This window comes from Harpia harpyja, chromosome 21 (genome assembly GCF_026419915.1).
Source record: "Harpia harpyja isolate bHarHar1 chromosome 21, bHarHar1 primary haplotype, whole genome shotgun sequence".
NCBI lineage: Eukaryota > Metazoa > Chordata > Aves > Accipitriformes > Accipitridae > Harpia > Harpia harpyja.
In genome coordinates, this window is record NC_068960.1 from 17,899,270 (window position 1) to 17,915,687 (window position 16,418).

The window sequence follows — 16,418 nt, forward strand, 5'->3', positions numbered from 1 at the left end:
ATGGATTGAGCCCCTAAATATCTTGCTACATTGGAAGTAAGATTACTTTACAAACACAACAACTTTTAAACTACTTTAGAGACAAGTCAGCATTAAATTGTAGCTTATTACTATAATGAACATAGCTTAAAGTAGAATATTATGAGAGGTGGTAAAGGATCTATAATTATGGATTATACTGTGTCAAACCACATTGTTATCAGTGTATTCTCAGTGTTTCCCTTTCAACTCTTCTCCATTAGCTGTGTTCTCTAATCAAATCATGGCAGTTATTCTCTGTGGCTCCCTGTTGATTTCCCAGATAGCCCATTTTTTGTTTTCACTGTAATGTAATTTCCTAGCATTTGTATCTTGTGGTTTTTCCCAGTGTATTTCTATATCTGCATTACAGCCCATTTTGGATGCAACAGGGGGGCAAAGTCAAAGCAGCTTTGGAACTTGTTGTCTAGTAAAAAAATCAATGTGAGTTTAGAACACTTGTCTCCAAAAGAAAACACAGCTTCTATGAAACACATGCTGTCAACTGATGCTTAACAGATTTCTTTTGACTTGCAGAAGACCTTGATTTGGGATTTGAGCTCCTAAGTCTCAAGTGGTTGCCCCGTCTCACTCGACGTCAGGCCAGAGAAATAACCCCTTTTGAGGTTGGAGATACTTCCTGGCAAAGAAGCCTTGATATACTAATGTCAAACCCAGTCCTTGTGTGTGCATTACGGCGGATCGATGCCTTCAAAGTTCTTGCAGATGCATTGAAAAGATTAACACAATGCAGGGAGAAGCTAAGCAAAAGTGGCAGTCTTCTAGAGACAGTAATGGCCTTGACCCCAGAAGTGACATTCAGACAAGCCATCCTCTTCTTCACAGAGATGGATTTTGTAACTGGTAAGACATGTTTTTACTGTTTATAATGTCCCCAGGTATAAGGTGTTTGGGAATTTATTGAACTTGGACACAGGAATCCAGTGCTACAGGTTTTTCTCAGGCACAGAAAAAACTTAATTTGGGGTTAAATCCCGTGCTTGGCTGAATAATGATGAGGGATGTGAAATCAGCAGGAGCCAGCTGAGGTCATCTACAAGTTGGCCTATTAATTTAATGTGGCTATGCATGGCCTTGTGCCCTTTCTGAAGATCTCAAGGGACTCCATAAATACTAAAATTAGATATTACAGCAGCTGGCAGGACCAGTAAGTAATACTATGTATCTTGCCTCTGTATATGAGAAACTGAGAAACAGAGGCCAAGATCTATCCCGCCTAATTGCAGTGCCTAACACGTTGAGGCTAGATGCCCTGGCCTTGCCTTGTACTCAGGCAGACAAAGGTACAACCAATCTGCGAGAGCTGAAGAAAGCAGATTTCTTGAGAATTTCTTTTTATCCTGGAAGAGAATGAACAGTTCATGAGGAACAGAGACCTTTGTTGTCAAAAGCTTCTCAGACTTCACTGATATATGCTAGCATTGATCTTTCAGCATAGTAAACTTGCTAGTTTCCTCCTGTAGCAAGAAATGTCTCTTTAACCATGCCTCTTTAAACTAAATCACTGTGCAGACTATGGTGTTGTTGATATTGGATGCTTTGGAGCAGCAGAGTCTGAGCTCCCACTGTTTGCTTCTAATGTGAAATATATTGGCATATCATCTCCATTCTTGGGGATGCCTGACTCCTCACACCTAAAGATAAATAGTTCTGAGCCTGACGATTTCTGATTATTCAGAAACAGAGAAATCAAGATTGTAGTAACACCGTGTATCAACTGAGGAGGAGTGACGCAGTTCCATAAGTGCATTCATGCTTTGTAATTTATAGCTCTTCCCCTATCTTTTTGTGGGGAAGAAAGGTCCTTTGTTGTCAACACAAACTTAGACACTTGTGTCAAACGCACAGCGCTTATGTAGTGCAGAGTAACAAATTGGCTTTACTGAATAGAAAGAAGAAAATGTGATAGTGTCTGGAAAAAGATGGTCGTTTTAGTCTCACAAAAAGTTAGATTTGACAGTGAACTACATGGGTGTTTTATGTGAGACTGGAGAGCAAAAAGAGGAGGCCTTCAAAAAAGAAGTCATCAGACATCCCAAATTAGTGTATAAAACTGTAAGAATTCATGCATTGCTGCCCTTTGTTAAAGTTATCTTGAGACCAAAAGGCAGGATAAGAGGAAAGCAGATCAGTTTATTGAGGGAGGTTGTAATCACAGTGCCAGCCTTTCACATGAAAGCCATTGTCAAAAACAAAGGAGCATAGCTGAAGCATGAATTCAGCATCCTGCACTATCTCTTTTATAAGGTTATTACATTTTTTCCTCCTGTTTTGGTTGTTGTGGGAGGAATGGAGAGGTATTCGTGCTAGAGAACAGCTCTTCAGTAATTTGCAGCTGGTCAAACGTCTGCCATTTCCCCTGCTAAATAAAATTACCTTTGTCATCCTCCACCCCCGCAAACAGTGAAGGTCTCCCATCTGTGAATCCATAAAAATACATCTCCTTTCTTTTACAGATGCAGAACACCGCCTTGCTATGAAATACCTGCCACCACCTGGCAAGAGGTCCAGGGCTGAAGGTAAGACCAGAAGTATGTACCAGTTGTCTCTTGGAGAAAAACAAATAATTTTATACTCTTAAAATAGATTGGAGAAAACTATAACTCTATGTTCTCTGTCAGAGTCATTAAAATGGGATTAGTAAACCTTTGGTTAGACATCATAATCCCAGGCAATTAGGAAGAAAAGGCCAGATGGGTCCACTTGGTACTGGGGGAAGGTGGTAGTATTGCCAGATCACCTTTCTTCTACACAGTTCTTCTGTGCATGCCTGGATGACCTATCTAGGGCTGGTGTGGAATGGAGTCTAGAAGAGTAGTTAATGCCAGCTCTTTAGTAGCCCTTTTCAGATGTAGATCTCAAAAAAGATGAGTTTCATTATGTTTTACAGAGGGGTAATTGAAGCCTAGAGAGGTGAAATGTGTTGATCACCATTGCCCGACAAGTGAGTGACAGAAATCAGAGCAGAATGCACATTTCCTAAGTCTCAGACAGGGGCTCTGTCATTTGCATTACAGTGTCACCTAAGTCACCAGGGGATTCACAGATCCTAGAAGTTCTTTCAAATAACCCCAATACTAAAGAAAAAAATGGTACTGTGAGGATGTGAGCTAAAAAGTTATGAGGCAAGGACCTTGGAGCTGGTTCCACCTTCTATATGTACTCTTATTATTCCAGAAAAATAAATGAGATGCATGTGGAAAGAGAAAAAGGTCTCATTAAAAGAAAAGAATATTTTGGCTACGTACTTTCCAGATACATTGCCCTGGGAAATAGAAATACATGGATTTCGGACAATAATAAATACAAAAGAATGGTAATTTTGTTTTGAGGAACAGATTTTAGTTTTCTGTTATCTACCTTGCATGTCACACTGGCTAAACTTGCCAATCACGGGAAAAGGAAGTCCTTTATCAATCTGATGCAAGCATCTCCTCATTGCGCCCCAGTCCTAGGTAACTTCTCAATTCACATGTGCCTTGAAGTGCCTTAAATTTTCCTCACCTCTCCAGGTCACTGCAGGTTTTACATTAGACTGAAGGAAACATTTTTATATAGGCTTTTGTCATAAGTTCTGACTTACCAGACTCCTTTTATAGCGCTCTGCTCTTACGAAGAACCACTGAAGCGACCATTCCAGGCTGCTTGGGGAATGTCAGTGAGGTTTTTATCAGCAGAACTGAGGAAAGGACTGAACAACAGTCAGAATACACAGCCCTTCTTTGCTTCCAAGGGCACAAGACAGGACATTAAACAAAACACCTGAGCTTCTGGGACTTACACCCTAAACAAGGCAGCTTCTAACTCGACTGTGTAATATTGGGAGCAGAAAGGTAGCTTAAAACCACCATTAGCCACTCCCTGAAGTACACAGAAAAGATAACCAAGAATCAACATGGTTTAGTACTTGCAGTCCTTTTCAGCATATGCTATTGGGCTTACTGGAGTAGTGGTAAGTACGACATCTCCCAGGCCGTCCCAATACATCTGAATGTCTGAAATCAAGCCATGCATGTCCCAGTATAACACTTTGAAATAAGTGTGTTGTATCAATGTTGGCTGCATTATGTAGAGATGATGGCAACATTCTCAAATTATTGTCCCAGAACATGCATACCGCTTACTCAAATCTATCTGCTTTTCTTATTTAGTGGGAGAGAGCCAGAGATGCCATGCAGAATCACTGTTTACCTACTTGCAAACAGGTGAGAGAAGAGCAAATGAAAAAATGTGTTTTGGTAAGGACTTTGTGGAGCTAACTGGTCTACATGTACCAGCCAAAAATAAACAAAAGGATTATACCCATTTTTTCCTTAGGCTTGAATACAGTCAGTGATACACACTCTCTTTTCTAAGCATGCCAGGAAATCTGATATTTGCTTCTCTTGAGTTCACACTTATTTTAAGCCACACACATATCTAAAGTATTGTATATAAAATAAACAGTATTATTCACAGTTACACTATGAAATCAAAACCTATGTCATAATTTTTGGGGGAAAAAATAATTGGCTGTGAGGAAGGGATCTGAAAATATTACAAAGCAGAAAAACATAACAAAGACCAGGCAACTTGGGCAAAACTGGAAAGGCCACTAAACAGCCAGAACTGGAGATGGAAATCAGGCATGTTTGAGGGCTGCCAAACAGGTGCCTCTGATAATTCATGATCAATAGAGACTGTTCCATTGATAGATAGCGGTATTTTCTCTAACTGTTGTTACTTATAATCACTGAGGAGAGAAAACCAACTCTAGGTGGCAAGGTGTCCCACCTGTTTTCAACACTTGTCTTTGAACAGACCAAGATGGCAAGGTAACATAAGACAAATCACTCCTGAAGTGTCCAAAGTACATAAATATGCAGCATGTAGTGATTCACATACCACAAGAATGAGAATGTTTGCCCAGAAACATAGCAGATGGTGAGTAAAACATCTTGAGGACAATGAACGGTTATGTAATGTATACAGTCAAGATTGCCATTATGCATGCGAGCAGCTGAGTGGATCTGAGTGGCTTGCTTCTGCACTTGCAGGCTGTTGCTATGGCATTTAAACCTTTCTGTTCAAGAATGATGTGAAGAAAATAGCAGATCTTTAATAGGAGGGCTAGCCGCACCATAAGGGTTAAGTTTCTGTATCAAGTGGGGGGGCAGTAATCTTGCTTTTTATTTTTGATCCTGTATTTCTCTGTCATGAATCAGCAACATGCTTCTTGCCATTTGAAAATAACAGCATGCATTAATTATATGTAGCATTGTTGATGCTTCATTGCATCAATATCTGTATAATTAGTAGTGGGGTGTACAGGAAATGTAAAATGACATTTTATGTACACAAGTAGATAATCATGGATCAATTTTAGCAGCCTGCAGTACTGTTACCCCATGCTTCATGCTAATTGATAGGGTTAGGCACCAGCAGTTAATGGGTCCTAGCTGACTGATTCCAACACTATAGTTGCCATTAAATCTTCAAAGGATGTCATTAGGATAAAATCTTAACTATATTCCTAGTAATAAGGAACTTTAGATTAGCAAAATTAATAACTTGAAAATACTGTAATTTAAAAATTAAATTTATGCATTTTCTGCCTTTTAATACATTTTGTATCATCAGACAGCAAAACTATCTTGGTCTGTTTTATTTTCTGTTTCTCATAGCACACTGAGTGCTGCACCTGGCTGGCAGCTCTACTGCGAGAGCTTTGTCAGAAGCAAAAAGTTTTTGCTGAAATTTCAATTTTACTGAACACAATTCTTAGGTTTATAACATTAATTGGGACCTGTCATACTTGTTAGTGCCTCTCTGAAACACAGCTCTGAGAGATACAGAACACTGAAAGATAAACTGTGAGGAATAAGAATTTAATAGCTGCCTTAAGGATTATATCACATAATCACTACAGTTTACATGAAAAATGTAAAAGTGAATATCTCATCCCTTTTAAAACATTCCTATATAATAGAATGGATTGAGTCTTATCTTACAGACCTGCCACAAACTTTTTGGACTCAGAGCAGACTTCTTGCAAAAAAAAGAAGAATCTACAAGCCGAGACTGTTTTAGATATATTTTTAATCTAAAAATCAAACAAAACAAATCAAACCCAAAATCCTATACGCACAGGTATTTTTATGGACTTGTTTTGTTGAAATTTTTATGAACTTCATGCCAGCTTTTAGATCACCCTCTTCTACAGATGTCTGTCCAGGCTAGTAAACAAATATTGCTGTATGGTTTACATCTGTTTCTAGGAGCAGCTTTGGGTTTCACTTGTGTGCTTTGTTACAGGAGCCCAGATTCTTTGCACAGTGCTGCTGATCAAACCTGGTGCCTGGAGCCATAGTCTTGCAAGGATCCTCCGAAAACTAGACCTAGAAAAATTCAGTGTGGTCGGGATGAAACACATAAACCTAGAACCAGACATTGCCTTAAGACTCCTTTCTTCTGAAGTGAAACAGGTTTGTTAAGAAACTGGCAGATCTGTGACTATGCTTAGGTTTAGAGTGGGGAAATATGTTAGCTAGTGAATAATCCATTCCTGAAAAAAACAAAAATTCCCATCCGGGATTTCTGAGTTGTTGTTAGTAGTGAGCTATATAGAACAATCAGATCTGCACCGGTATCAGACACAAAGAAAGCTGACATGCTGATGGTTTCTTTTATCGCATGCCATAAAGCAGCAGACCTGGTTTCTCTAAAACAAAAGTTTGGGGGATGTGGGCAATACAGACCTCCCAGGAATCTGTTTAGTTGCTAATTTGCAATGCTGACTCTTTCACTGCAAAACAGGTGTTCTCTCTTTATTCCCCAAGGTCATTCCAGGCAGGGCACATCTAAGGAGCATACCACACCCTCTGCACGTGTGCCTGGTTTTCCTTCCATGTGTTTAAACCTGGGAGCTGGGAAACATTCATTGCACTACCAGAGAATATAAACCTCTGGAGCCCTGTTACCTTATATTACATTACATATACAGCTGAATCTCTGTTCCAGGAGCATGTGTTTAAGAGTCTGTAAAAATGACCTGCAAAGAGAGAAAATTGAGTCACTGTCATTTCTAATGTCTAACAGACAATAAAGATCGTTCTTAAATCTTGAGGTGTTATGGGGTTTCGTTAGCTAAAACTAGATCTATGTTTCTGCTCTTTTATAGCATTAGAAATTAATTTTTTCCCAACCTGAAATATCCCGAGATGAGTGTAAAGATACTGTGAAAGCCAGGAAACTGAAAGCTGAGCATTTTAGAGGAGTTAGATTCCCCCCCCCTTTGGGGGAAAAAAAAAATCCTTGTTATTTGATTGGTTTCATGAAGACATTTAACCAATTAACTTTTACAGAAAACAAGCCTTTATAATCGATATTGCTCTTGGGTTAAGCTGGGAGAGTTTATAGCACTCTCTCTTAGAAATTCTTAAGAGTCTTCCAGAAGAAGACAGGAACATGCCAGGACAGTGCTCTAACATAACCATCAATCAGGAACAATTAATACCTTCTGCGTGATAGCAAAGCAATGGAGCACAAGCATTTGATTTTTAAATATTTACAGACCACTGGTAAGAGGGATATAGTGGCTCTTAGAGTTGATGGGGAAGTGCTTTTCCATATGGCTTTTAATCATACAGCTAAATACAAAAATGCTTAGTTGATCATCTGAAACAGAAACCATTTTAAAAAATCCAAATGTTTACCTCAGGAAGTAATGCAGATACATGCAGGGTAAATTTGAAGAGAGGTGGTTTCATGAAAATTTTCTCTTACTTGTTTTTGGAATTCTCTAATACACTAGAGCAGCTGTTGAGCATTGATTTAGTTTCTTTGAAGAGCTGGTGACTAATGAGTTTAAAAATTACAGACTATTGGGTTTTTGTTCATGGAAAAAAAACAACCAGGTTTTGAAGTGAGAAAGCAGAGATAACAGACTGCCTTTGGCAAGGGGGAATGGACAGTAGGAAATGCTTTCTACTGTACCGGGGCTTCTTCTCATTTTTAGAACACATCTGAAAGTCTTTCACTTATGATGGCTGAAAAAGGCTGAGCTCCCAAGATAAGTAGGTAGATTTTCAAAAAGCCTCAGCATGCTTCAGGGTCTGGGTTATTTTGAAAATCTGGATTGTAAGTGTTATAATGGCAGCTGGTGGGGGCACAACTATTTTTCACAGCTGAATTTCATATAAAGCGTTTGAATTGGAGTGATGTTCATTGTCGATCTGTTTCTCAGGTTAGGGGACAATGGGATACAGTGCTGTTTTTAAAATGAGGCTCTTAATATGGGGGCAAATTGCTGAAATTTAGCATCTCCTGTTGAAGAACATGGAGCCAGTGTGTCTGACCCTACTAGAAATTCTGTCCAGGGCTTTTTATCTCCTTCTCATCTAGAGCCTGATCCAAAATCCATCTCCAGAAATCCCTGGAAAACTGCCATGTGATCTGCAATGTGCCAGTTTGTTTTGTGTACATAGTACTTGATAGCAAATTTGGGGTTTATTCACTGGTAGCAAGACTACCTAGCAACTCCTTCCTCTACCAAATGTATTATTTACATGCACATCAACAAATATCCTTAGCAACATGATTTCAGATACATGATTGCTTTTTCAACTTAAATACTAACATTCAGCTTCTAAGTAGCTTTTGGCCTTTGGCATACAATAAATAATGGATTGGTCTGCTGTTTGCTGAGGTTATCTAATCACAGGAGCCATGATAATACGTTTTATCTGAAGTTTAATAATAATTTTAAAAACTAAAGGTCAGGTAAATAGAGCTGACGTTGTCTTCTCAGCTCCTAGCATGACCTGATTGTGTTCAGACTGAGAAGCGACTGCTCCCAGAGGGAGTTCTGCCCGTGGAGGCTGTATCTCCTTTCTGCGCTTATCCAGCAGATCCAGTCCTGCAGAGATTTGCCGGTTTGCATGCTAGCTAGAAAGCTTGATTTTTATAGTGGAACCTGACCATTCTGTTGGGGATTACCTGATATGATTGCCTGCAGTAACAGGTCACTGGACTCAATAACTTGATGGATTCCCTCCAGTCCTATCTTGTGATTCTAATGGTGGAGGCAGAAGGAGAATTTTGCTGCTTTTTAATCCCGTTAGTCCTCCAGAGCCAACGCACAGCTGGAACTTCCTCTCTGTGTGCATCAACAAAATTGCTCACTGAATTCAAGTCAGCTGCACATGTGCAATCTTGCCGCAGCTGCTCGGGTATCAGCAAGGACACGGTTTGAAGATGGTGTGGAGGCAGGATGTAAATAAAGGCATCATTTGGCAGGCAGAGTCTAGAGCGGATGTGAGGATATATCAGAAGTAAAGAAGTCACCTTGACTCCCTGACACCATTGGTAGCAATTAGAAACAATGTCGTCTTTAACCCAAAGTCTTCCCGTTTGCTGGGGAACAACTGAAAGACAGGAAACAGAGACAAAATGGTTTTGTTATGTAGATCTAAAAGCACTGTTTAGAAGCTCTGGAACAAAGTCATTTCATTTATTATGGTCTGTTTAACAGAAACTATGTCTTTGAACGTTTTCCTTTGCAGATGTTTCTGACGTGGATGAATGTTGCTATGTTATATCCAGTCCCTTTGAAAGTTTTCATGAAGTCATCAGTGTTTTTCATGTGCCAAAGAGAAGGCCCTTAGAAAAGTGGATTATATACATATTTTTTAAAACTAACAAAAATTTTCAAGCAAAAAGGTTTTATTTTGTATTATATAGAACTGAATGAATGTCAAAATTTTGCAGTGTACTGTGACATGCTGAAATTCTTCATCCTCACCTAACAGAGCGCTCTCATCACAGGAGAGCCTGTGAAACTTTCCTGTACGTATCGCATGTGTAGTCATGTGATGTGACTGACATCCCAGGGTTTCATTTGCCCTGTATTTCCATGGGGTGGGAGGTTTGACAAATATCACAACTTGTATCAAATCCTTTACATAACTAACCAATTTCAGCATGGGGGGGTTCTCATGGATCATTTTGCATTTTCAGATATAGGGGAGAATAGCAGGATTGAGCCAACGGTTTTCAATTTATAGCCTACTTCTTAGAAATGCAGTTTAGGAGAAATGTGAGAGAGATGATTTGGGTCAAAGTCAGTGAATGGTTTCATATGATAGAAAAGCAAAAGAGGTCTTGAAGTATTTTATCTCCATATTTTTAAATGAAATGATGGGATTTTCTTTTTGAAATGTTTTATCTACAGAATTGCCGTATTCTGGTGCTTTTAGAAGATGAAATAATAGAGGAGTTAAAACCTTTAGGGGGCTGAATAATGTGATTCAGCTGAATCAAGTGGTGGTTTTGCCCCTTGTTTTCATTTCCTCAAAAATTGGAAAAAAGTAAATAACCATGGCTTAGTTCAGCCAGTGAGCTGAAAATGCTGCTGTTTGTAAGCTGTGCTGAACATATAGTGCTGGCATAGAGCTTCTCTGCAGCAGAGGTGTTGCCGCACTGTGGAGCACAGGAAGGCAGAGCTGGGTGCTCCTGCCACTTTATTAAGATGAAGGGGGCAGGGGGAGGCAGCCTGTGGCTGCTATGGACACCCTGATCTCATGCTCAGTAGAGACATCTGCAACAAGCCTGGCTTTCAAACGTTTTGCTTAATTAAAACATTCAGCAAGGCTGTGAGTGTCCTGCTGCCCCTTGGTAGCCTTCTGCCCCAGGCACTTGCTACCTTTCCCCGTGCTTCTCAATCATTATGTCTGTCTCCAGCCTACAAACTGCACTCTTCTCGCTGGTGCAGTAGTTGCTAGTTATCATTACCACTCATCCTTAGTTAAAATAAAGATCCCAGGGTGTTGTGACCTGCACAGCTACAAGAGGAACATCTCTGCTCAGGAGTGGTCACAGGCTGAACTGACCACACTTGGAAAAGAAACAAAGGTAGAGGAATTTGTCATGGAGCGCAATGCATCAGTGGCAAAGCCAGGAGGGTGAAGTGTTTTCTTTCAGCCCCCATCTAGCACCCTGTTCTCAGCTTCCTTGTTTTAAGCTCACTATTTCTGAAGTCCTGATCTAACTAATGTATGAAATTCTACCACCCTCTGGGAGAAGCTGAGCTCTAGCAGCAGGGTGGGTGTGGGGGTCCTTCCTTTCATGAATTCAAAAAGAAAAGTTCTGGTGTTCGTAATCCGTCATTTTATATCAGCCAGAGAATTAAATATGGCTCCTTATCCCAGAGCATTTATGACCCTGTCGATATTGCTAATGTCCATTGCTTCCACCCTATCCATATGTCACACCGAAGGTAAAGTGAAAAGGGTATTGCATCAATCAAAGGTTCAGCAGTAGACAACTGAACTGTAGAGTAGCAATTTGTTTTTGTCCTTACCCCCTGAAAATGAACTCCACCTCTGGTACCTAGCATGTACAGACATGCAGAACAAGTCACAGAACAAGGTTTTTCTGTCTTTAGAAATAGGATTTTGTTTCCTTTCTTACTAAAAGATTTTAGGAAACTACTGCTACAGTTGTTTGTATGTGTAAAAACTACCATTGGCTGATCTATGACCATGGGGACTAAAACCACAAGCTGCTATGACTTAAGCTCAATGCTTAACTTTTTCTTTAGCTCTGTGTGGACTCAGGGTGGGAACTAGACTGCCTATTACCTGGTGGATGTCACAACAAATACTGGCTTGGTGGCCACAGTATATATTCTGGAAGCTCTGCCTGCAGAGACCACTAGCATGTATATTACAAAGAGGGGAGAAAGCAAGGAGTAATGGCAGATCTGCTTGCTTCAAACAAGGATGGGTCTAGCCAAAGGAAAGCTGGGATGTACCCAGTGCTCACCAGCACTGTTCGGTATAATGTCTTCCATCTCTGTTATTTCTTTTCAGGATCCTGCTGTTTTAGAAGCTCATTGTACCTACCTTACCTCAGGCACTGCTCTTGTGCTGTGTCTTCAGAGGCCAAATGCTGTGAAGAAGCTGATAGATTTACTGGGGCCAGAGGATCCTAAGCTAGCCCAGGCACTAGATCCATTCCTCTGGAGGGCTAAGTATGGCATCAGCACAGTCCAAAATGGATTTTACGGTAGGTTTTTGTAAAAGAAAAGTCCAAAGGCTCAGATATGCTAATGGAAAAAAAATATATTATGTACTGTTACCTCCTGCATTGTCAATACAGATCTAGCCTTGGCAGGCAGTAGAGACCATTATTCCCTAGGAAGCTTTCATTGTTTTCTTGGTGGCTGAGCTGAGTATGTCTCAAGCTATGAAATATTCTCCCAGAAGGTATATTAAAAAAAGGTTTTTTCCCAGAACAGCCCTAGATCTGTCTTCCATCAGAACAGATTTCCTTTGATCTTTTCACTGCTTGGTCATTTTGTACGTTTAGCTTGGTTATTTTGTAATTATCCCCAAGAACCCATCTGTCTTCTATCTGCTTGTGAGTCCCCTCCTGATAACTTCATAAGCCATTGGCCAACTGCAACCAGATTTCTCAGAGGGATAAAAGACTCCAAGATACTGAGTTCCTGTAACATCTCAAAATGTTAATGGCTGGCTAGAGAAAGGTGATCAAAAATTGCTCTCACTGAGGAAAGCAGGTAAACTCAGCTGTTTTCCATTTGGAGAGGCTCTTGCCAGCTGCCACATCAACGGAGGCACACCAGCTAGTCAGCACCCTCAGTCTGCTGAACCATTCACAGTTCAGCTGCCAGCAGCAGGGGAACTAGGATGTTGCAGTGTGTATGTTGGGTGGGTGGGATGGGAGATAGCTGAGAGTGTGGGTGAAGGATGGGAAAACGGGGAAGTATTGCTGGAGAGAGTGGCCTATAGAGAACCGAGGGTATTGCTGGAGGGGGCCTGGGCTGTTGCCACAAGGAGGGAAGGATGTAATTCAAAATTCCTAAGGAATTAAGCATCATTAGTTCACTGTCCATGAATAGTGTTTTTCCTCAGTGTGGTACTGATTGTGCTATATGTAGTTAAAGGAATATAAAAATAATAAAAGCAATAGTTTCTGTGAACACAGGTGAGCTAGCAGGCACTGTATGCCTTCAGGTTCCAGCACTTTCCTGTTGACATCCATTGGATTATTTGACTCCTTCTATTGTATCCTGTGCTGTCAAATCACTCCCTCTTTTTGTCCATGTCAAGTGGTCTTTTGAGGAGAACTGGTAGAGAGTGAAGTAGCCACCATGTACAGCTTGGGGAATAGAATCAACCCCTTGATGTAGAACCTTTTTTTTTTTTTTTTTAAATTTTTTTTTTTATTAATCAGATATGATCATAATCCTTAGGACCAAGACTAAACTGAGAGAGATCTTTGACCATGATTACTCACAGGATCTCATCTGTGGGAGTGACTGAAGAGCAGGATCTACCTACACAAAAGAAATGGTCAGGGCTCTTCAGCCAATACTTTTCTGCTGTCATCCCCTGCTGCTTTTGCTCCTAAGATTAATGGATTGTGTATCCAGGTTGCCTTGAGAATGAGAACTCATCATTCACAGCTAAGAATGGGTAATATATACCCCAAACTTAAGATACTCCTGCTACAGTTAGAGCATCCCTAGCATAACTCAGTTAAAGATTAGTTTATATTAGCAAGAGAGGCTGAGTCTCATCTTGTCTTTCACTGGGAGCCACAGAGCGCTTACTGTGTTAGAGAAACCCTCAGATGTCTGCTTAGGGATTCCCTTCAGGTCCCTGCTTCCTTCTAAGACTGGGCTGAGCACAGAGCTGAACTAGCTGGCCACCACCTGCCCTCTGAGACCAGATTGTGCATTCTGTTGGAGCCAGCTATATGGCTGGCTCACAAAGCCATCCTTGCACACATTCAAAGATAATGGATGCAGCTGTAGCTAATGTACTCACTAACTCTGACTCAAGAATCTGATCCAGCTGTTATGCCAAGGAGGTGTCTGTCCATAAGGAAAGGAGTGTTCACAACCCCTTGCACCTCCAAGAGCTTGCCCTCTAATAAGGGTGAAACATTTACCTACAAGTTAAGCAGGAAGAGCTTAATCATTGCATGAGTAATCATTTGGGGTACTGGGGAAGACCATCTTCCTTTCCTAGGAGGGAATACTAAGCTTTTTCAGTTTTGCTCCAGCTGAGGAAGATCTCTAGTTAATGCTATCTTGCTGAAGTAGAGCAAACTCTAGCTGTGTGTTTCCTCCCAAAGTGACTGGGGAAAGTCAGTTAAGGTGAAGACCAGGTTCCAGTGATACTGTTGAATGAAGTAATGCAGTTTTAATACTCTGAGGCTCAGCTGCAGAAGTAAACCTGCACTCTTCTCATCTCTTCTGGGTCTTATGAAGTCATTGTATAGTGCCTTTTCTTGAACCCAAAGAGCTCTTACACATGCATCTTATACAGTCTTATACCTTGAGCAAAGTGTTGCTAGCTTTGGGAGCATTTGTGTCCTCTGTAATGGCATCAATGATTTAAACAAGGAAGATTTGACATAGAGGTACTTAAAGGATCCAGCACAACGTATACACTGGTGACTTATGCAATCTTAGGATTGTAAACTACTGTGTTAAGGACTCTGGCTATACAATACCTGGAATTATGAAGTTCAAACAGGGCTGAGTGCTCTAAGAGCAGTAAGACATGATTCTTTGAATGGGTAGCCTGCAAAGGTGGTAATATTTCAGAGGGTGTTTGCGTTTTGTGTATTTGTATCCCAGGAGTATGGATCTGTGCCAGCACATTGACAATCTATCTGAACTCCAGTTATATAGAAATAGCTTTTTCTTCTCTAACATCTTCCACCCACAAATCTCAAAACATTCAGAGTAGTGCTTTATAACACTGTTGCTTTATAGGGAAATACTCAGATGCTAAGCCTGGAGGGACCTCTTAAGTCACTGAGTTCAGTTAATTCTCTCACAGACAACCCCATCTTGTATTCCCTTTCATAAGCATCCCCCCCAATTGGATGGTTGTGACAGAACTTCACTGCTCTGATAGCTAGAAATCTTATGTTTTCAAACTTAAAGATAGTCATATACAGTTTGTATCCATTTGTTCTTGTGCCAATACCTGTACTTTAATGTTAAGTAGTTCTTTTTTCTTCTCTGACCTTTTCTACCCTGATGTGTTTATCAGAAATCAGATTCCTTCTCAGCTTTGTGTCATGTTGGGTCAAACAAGCCAAGGTCTTTTAGTTCTAACTCTTCAGATGATACTCCATTCCTTCTGTGATCCTCACGTTATTTCTCTGTACCTGTTCCAGTCTCAATTTACCTTTCTTGACCACAGGTGAATAGAATAATACACTGCTATCAGTAATGTCTCATACTAATTCTGAAATCTGTTGTAAATCAGAGCCCCCAGCATATTTGGGACTTGCATTATTGTTACTAAGCTCATTTGTCTGACTAACTAGTAGCTCCTTCCTATTCAGTAAGACCAGCCTGATGTGATCCAGAAGCAAGGGAACAACAATGGGGGATTGGAGCTGGTATTGAAGAGTTTCACTGGCTCCTTAACACGATTCCCTTGACTACAGTGTTAGGAAATAGAAGGAGTCTTGTTTACATGAAGAAAAAGCTGAGTGATAATAGGACAGAATCAAAATACCAAGAAGGCAATGGAACAATTCTAAATATAATGGTTTTAAATGTTTGCTATTACTGTACAGAACAGCTGGCCTTTAAAGCAATTACTTCAGTAAGTTGCACATCATCAATCTCTCAGAAAGATGAGTGTGAGTCTAGAGAATGTTTAATTCATGGCCTGAGAGAATCTTCTCATTGTATTTATCTCTCAGGCTCCAAATCCTATCAAATAGCTGTCCGGGATATGAAGCTGTTTTTCCCAGAAGGACTGTGCTGCGCCGAGTGTCAGACATTAGAGGAGGAAGAGGTAGGATTCTGCCCTTTCCTGAGAAGTATCCTGCTGTGTCAGAGCAATGGCTTTGGCCCTTATCCCATGACTTCTTTCCTATTATGCTTTAGATAATGCTTTTTTTGCTGTGTTTCACCAGCTGCCGAGTTTTCCTTCTCCTGTGAATGTTCCTACCACAATGTGCTAACTTTGTATTGAACCAGACAGTCTCGGTGGAAGAGTGCTTTTTTAGATATGTTTGTTTGGTAACCTGTGCTGTAAATTCAGGAGGGCTCATACTTCAGTAGCAAAGTTCCCAGATAGAGTCAACATCACTTTGGAAGCAGGTTACAGGGAGGGATAACAACATCATCAATGATTGCTATGACACAGTTGGCCCACAGGCTGGGTTTTTTTACCAGCTTTTCTCATGTAGTGTTCAGGAATGGAGATGAATTGGGACAGCTGATAATGTAACTCGCTGGTTGCTGAATGTCTCCCACAGAGTCTGTACACATCCACATGCTCACAGCATGGAGCACTGCCCTATTTGTGTGACAAGGATGTTGTCCCTTGTGCCCTGTCAGC

At 40.6% G+C, this 16,418-nt stretch overlaps 1 protein-coding gene across 6 annotated transcripts in view; it reads left to right on the forward strand.

Moving 5' to 3' along the window:
- The window catches only part of DNAAF8 (dynein axonemal assembly factor 8), a 96,551-nt gene that overhangs the window by 66,760 nt on the left and 13,373 nt on the right, over positions 1-16,418 (forward strand). For 3 of the 6 annotated variants that reach the window (XR_008232844.1, XM_052772981.1, XM_052772983.1), the window contains 6 exons: positions 556-882; positions 2,496-2,570; positions 4,191-4,244; positions 6,334-6,503; positions 11,889-12,084; positions 15,775-15,869. Coding sequence is in view for 5 of the 6 variants with exons in the window: in XM_052772981.1 (XP_052628941.1) it covers positions 556-882; positions 2,496-2,570; positions 4,191-4,244; positions 6,334-6,503; positions 11,889-12,084; positions 15,775-15,869 (917 nt within the window). In the remaining variant the exon portion in view is untranslated. The remainder of the gene's footprint in view (positions 1-555; positions 883-2,495; positions 2,571-4,190; positions 4,245-6,333; positions 6,504-11,888; positions 12,085-15,774; positions 15,870-16,418) is intronic. The other 3 variants (XM_052772984.1, XM_052772986.1, XM_052772982.1) reach the window with 2 other exon arrangements.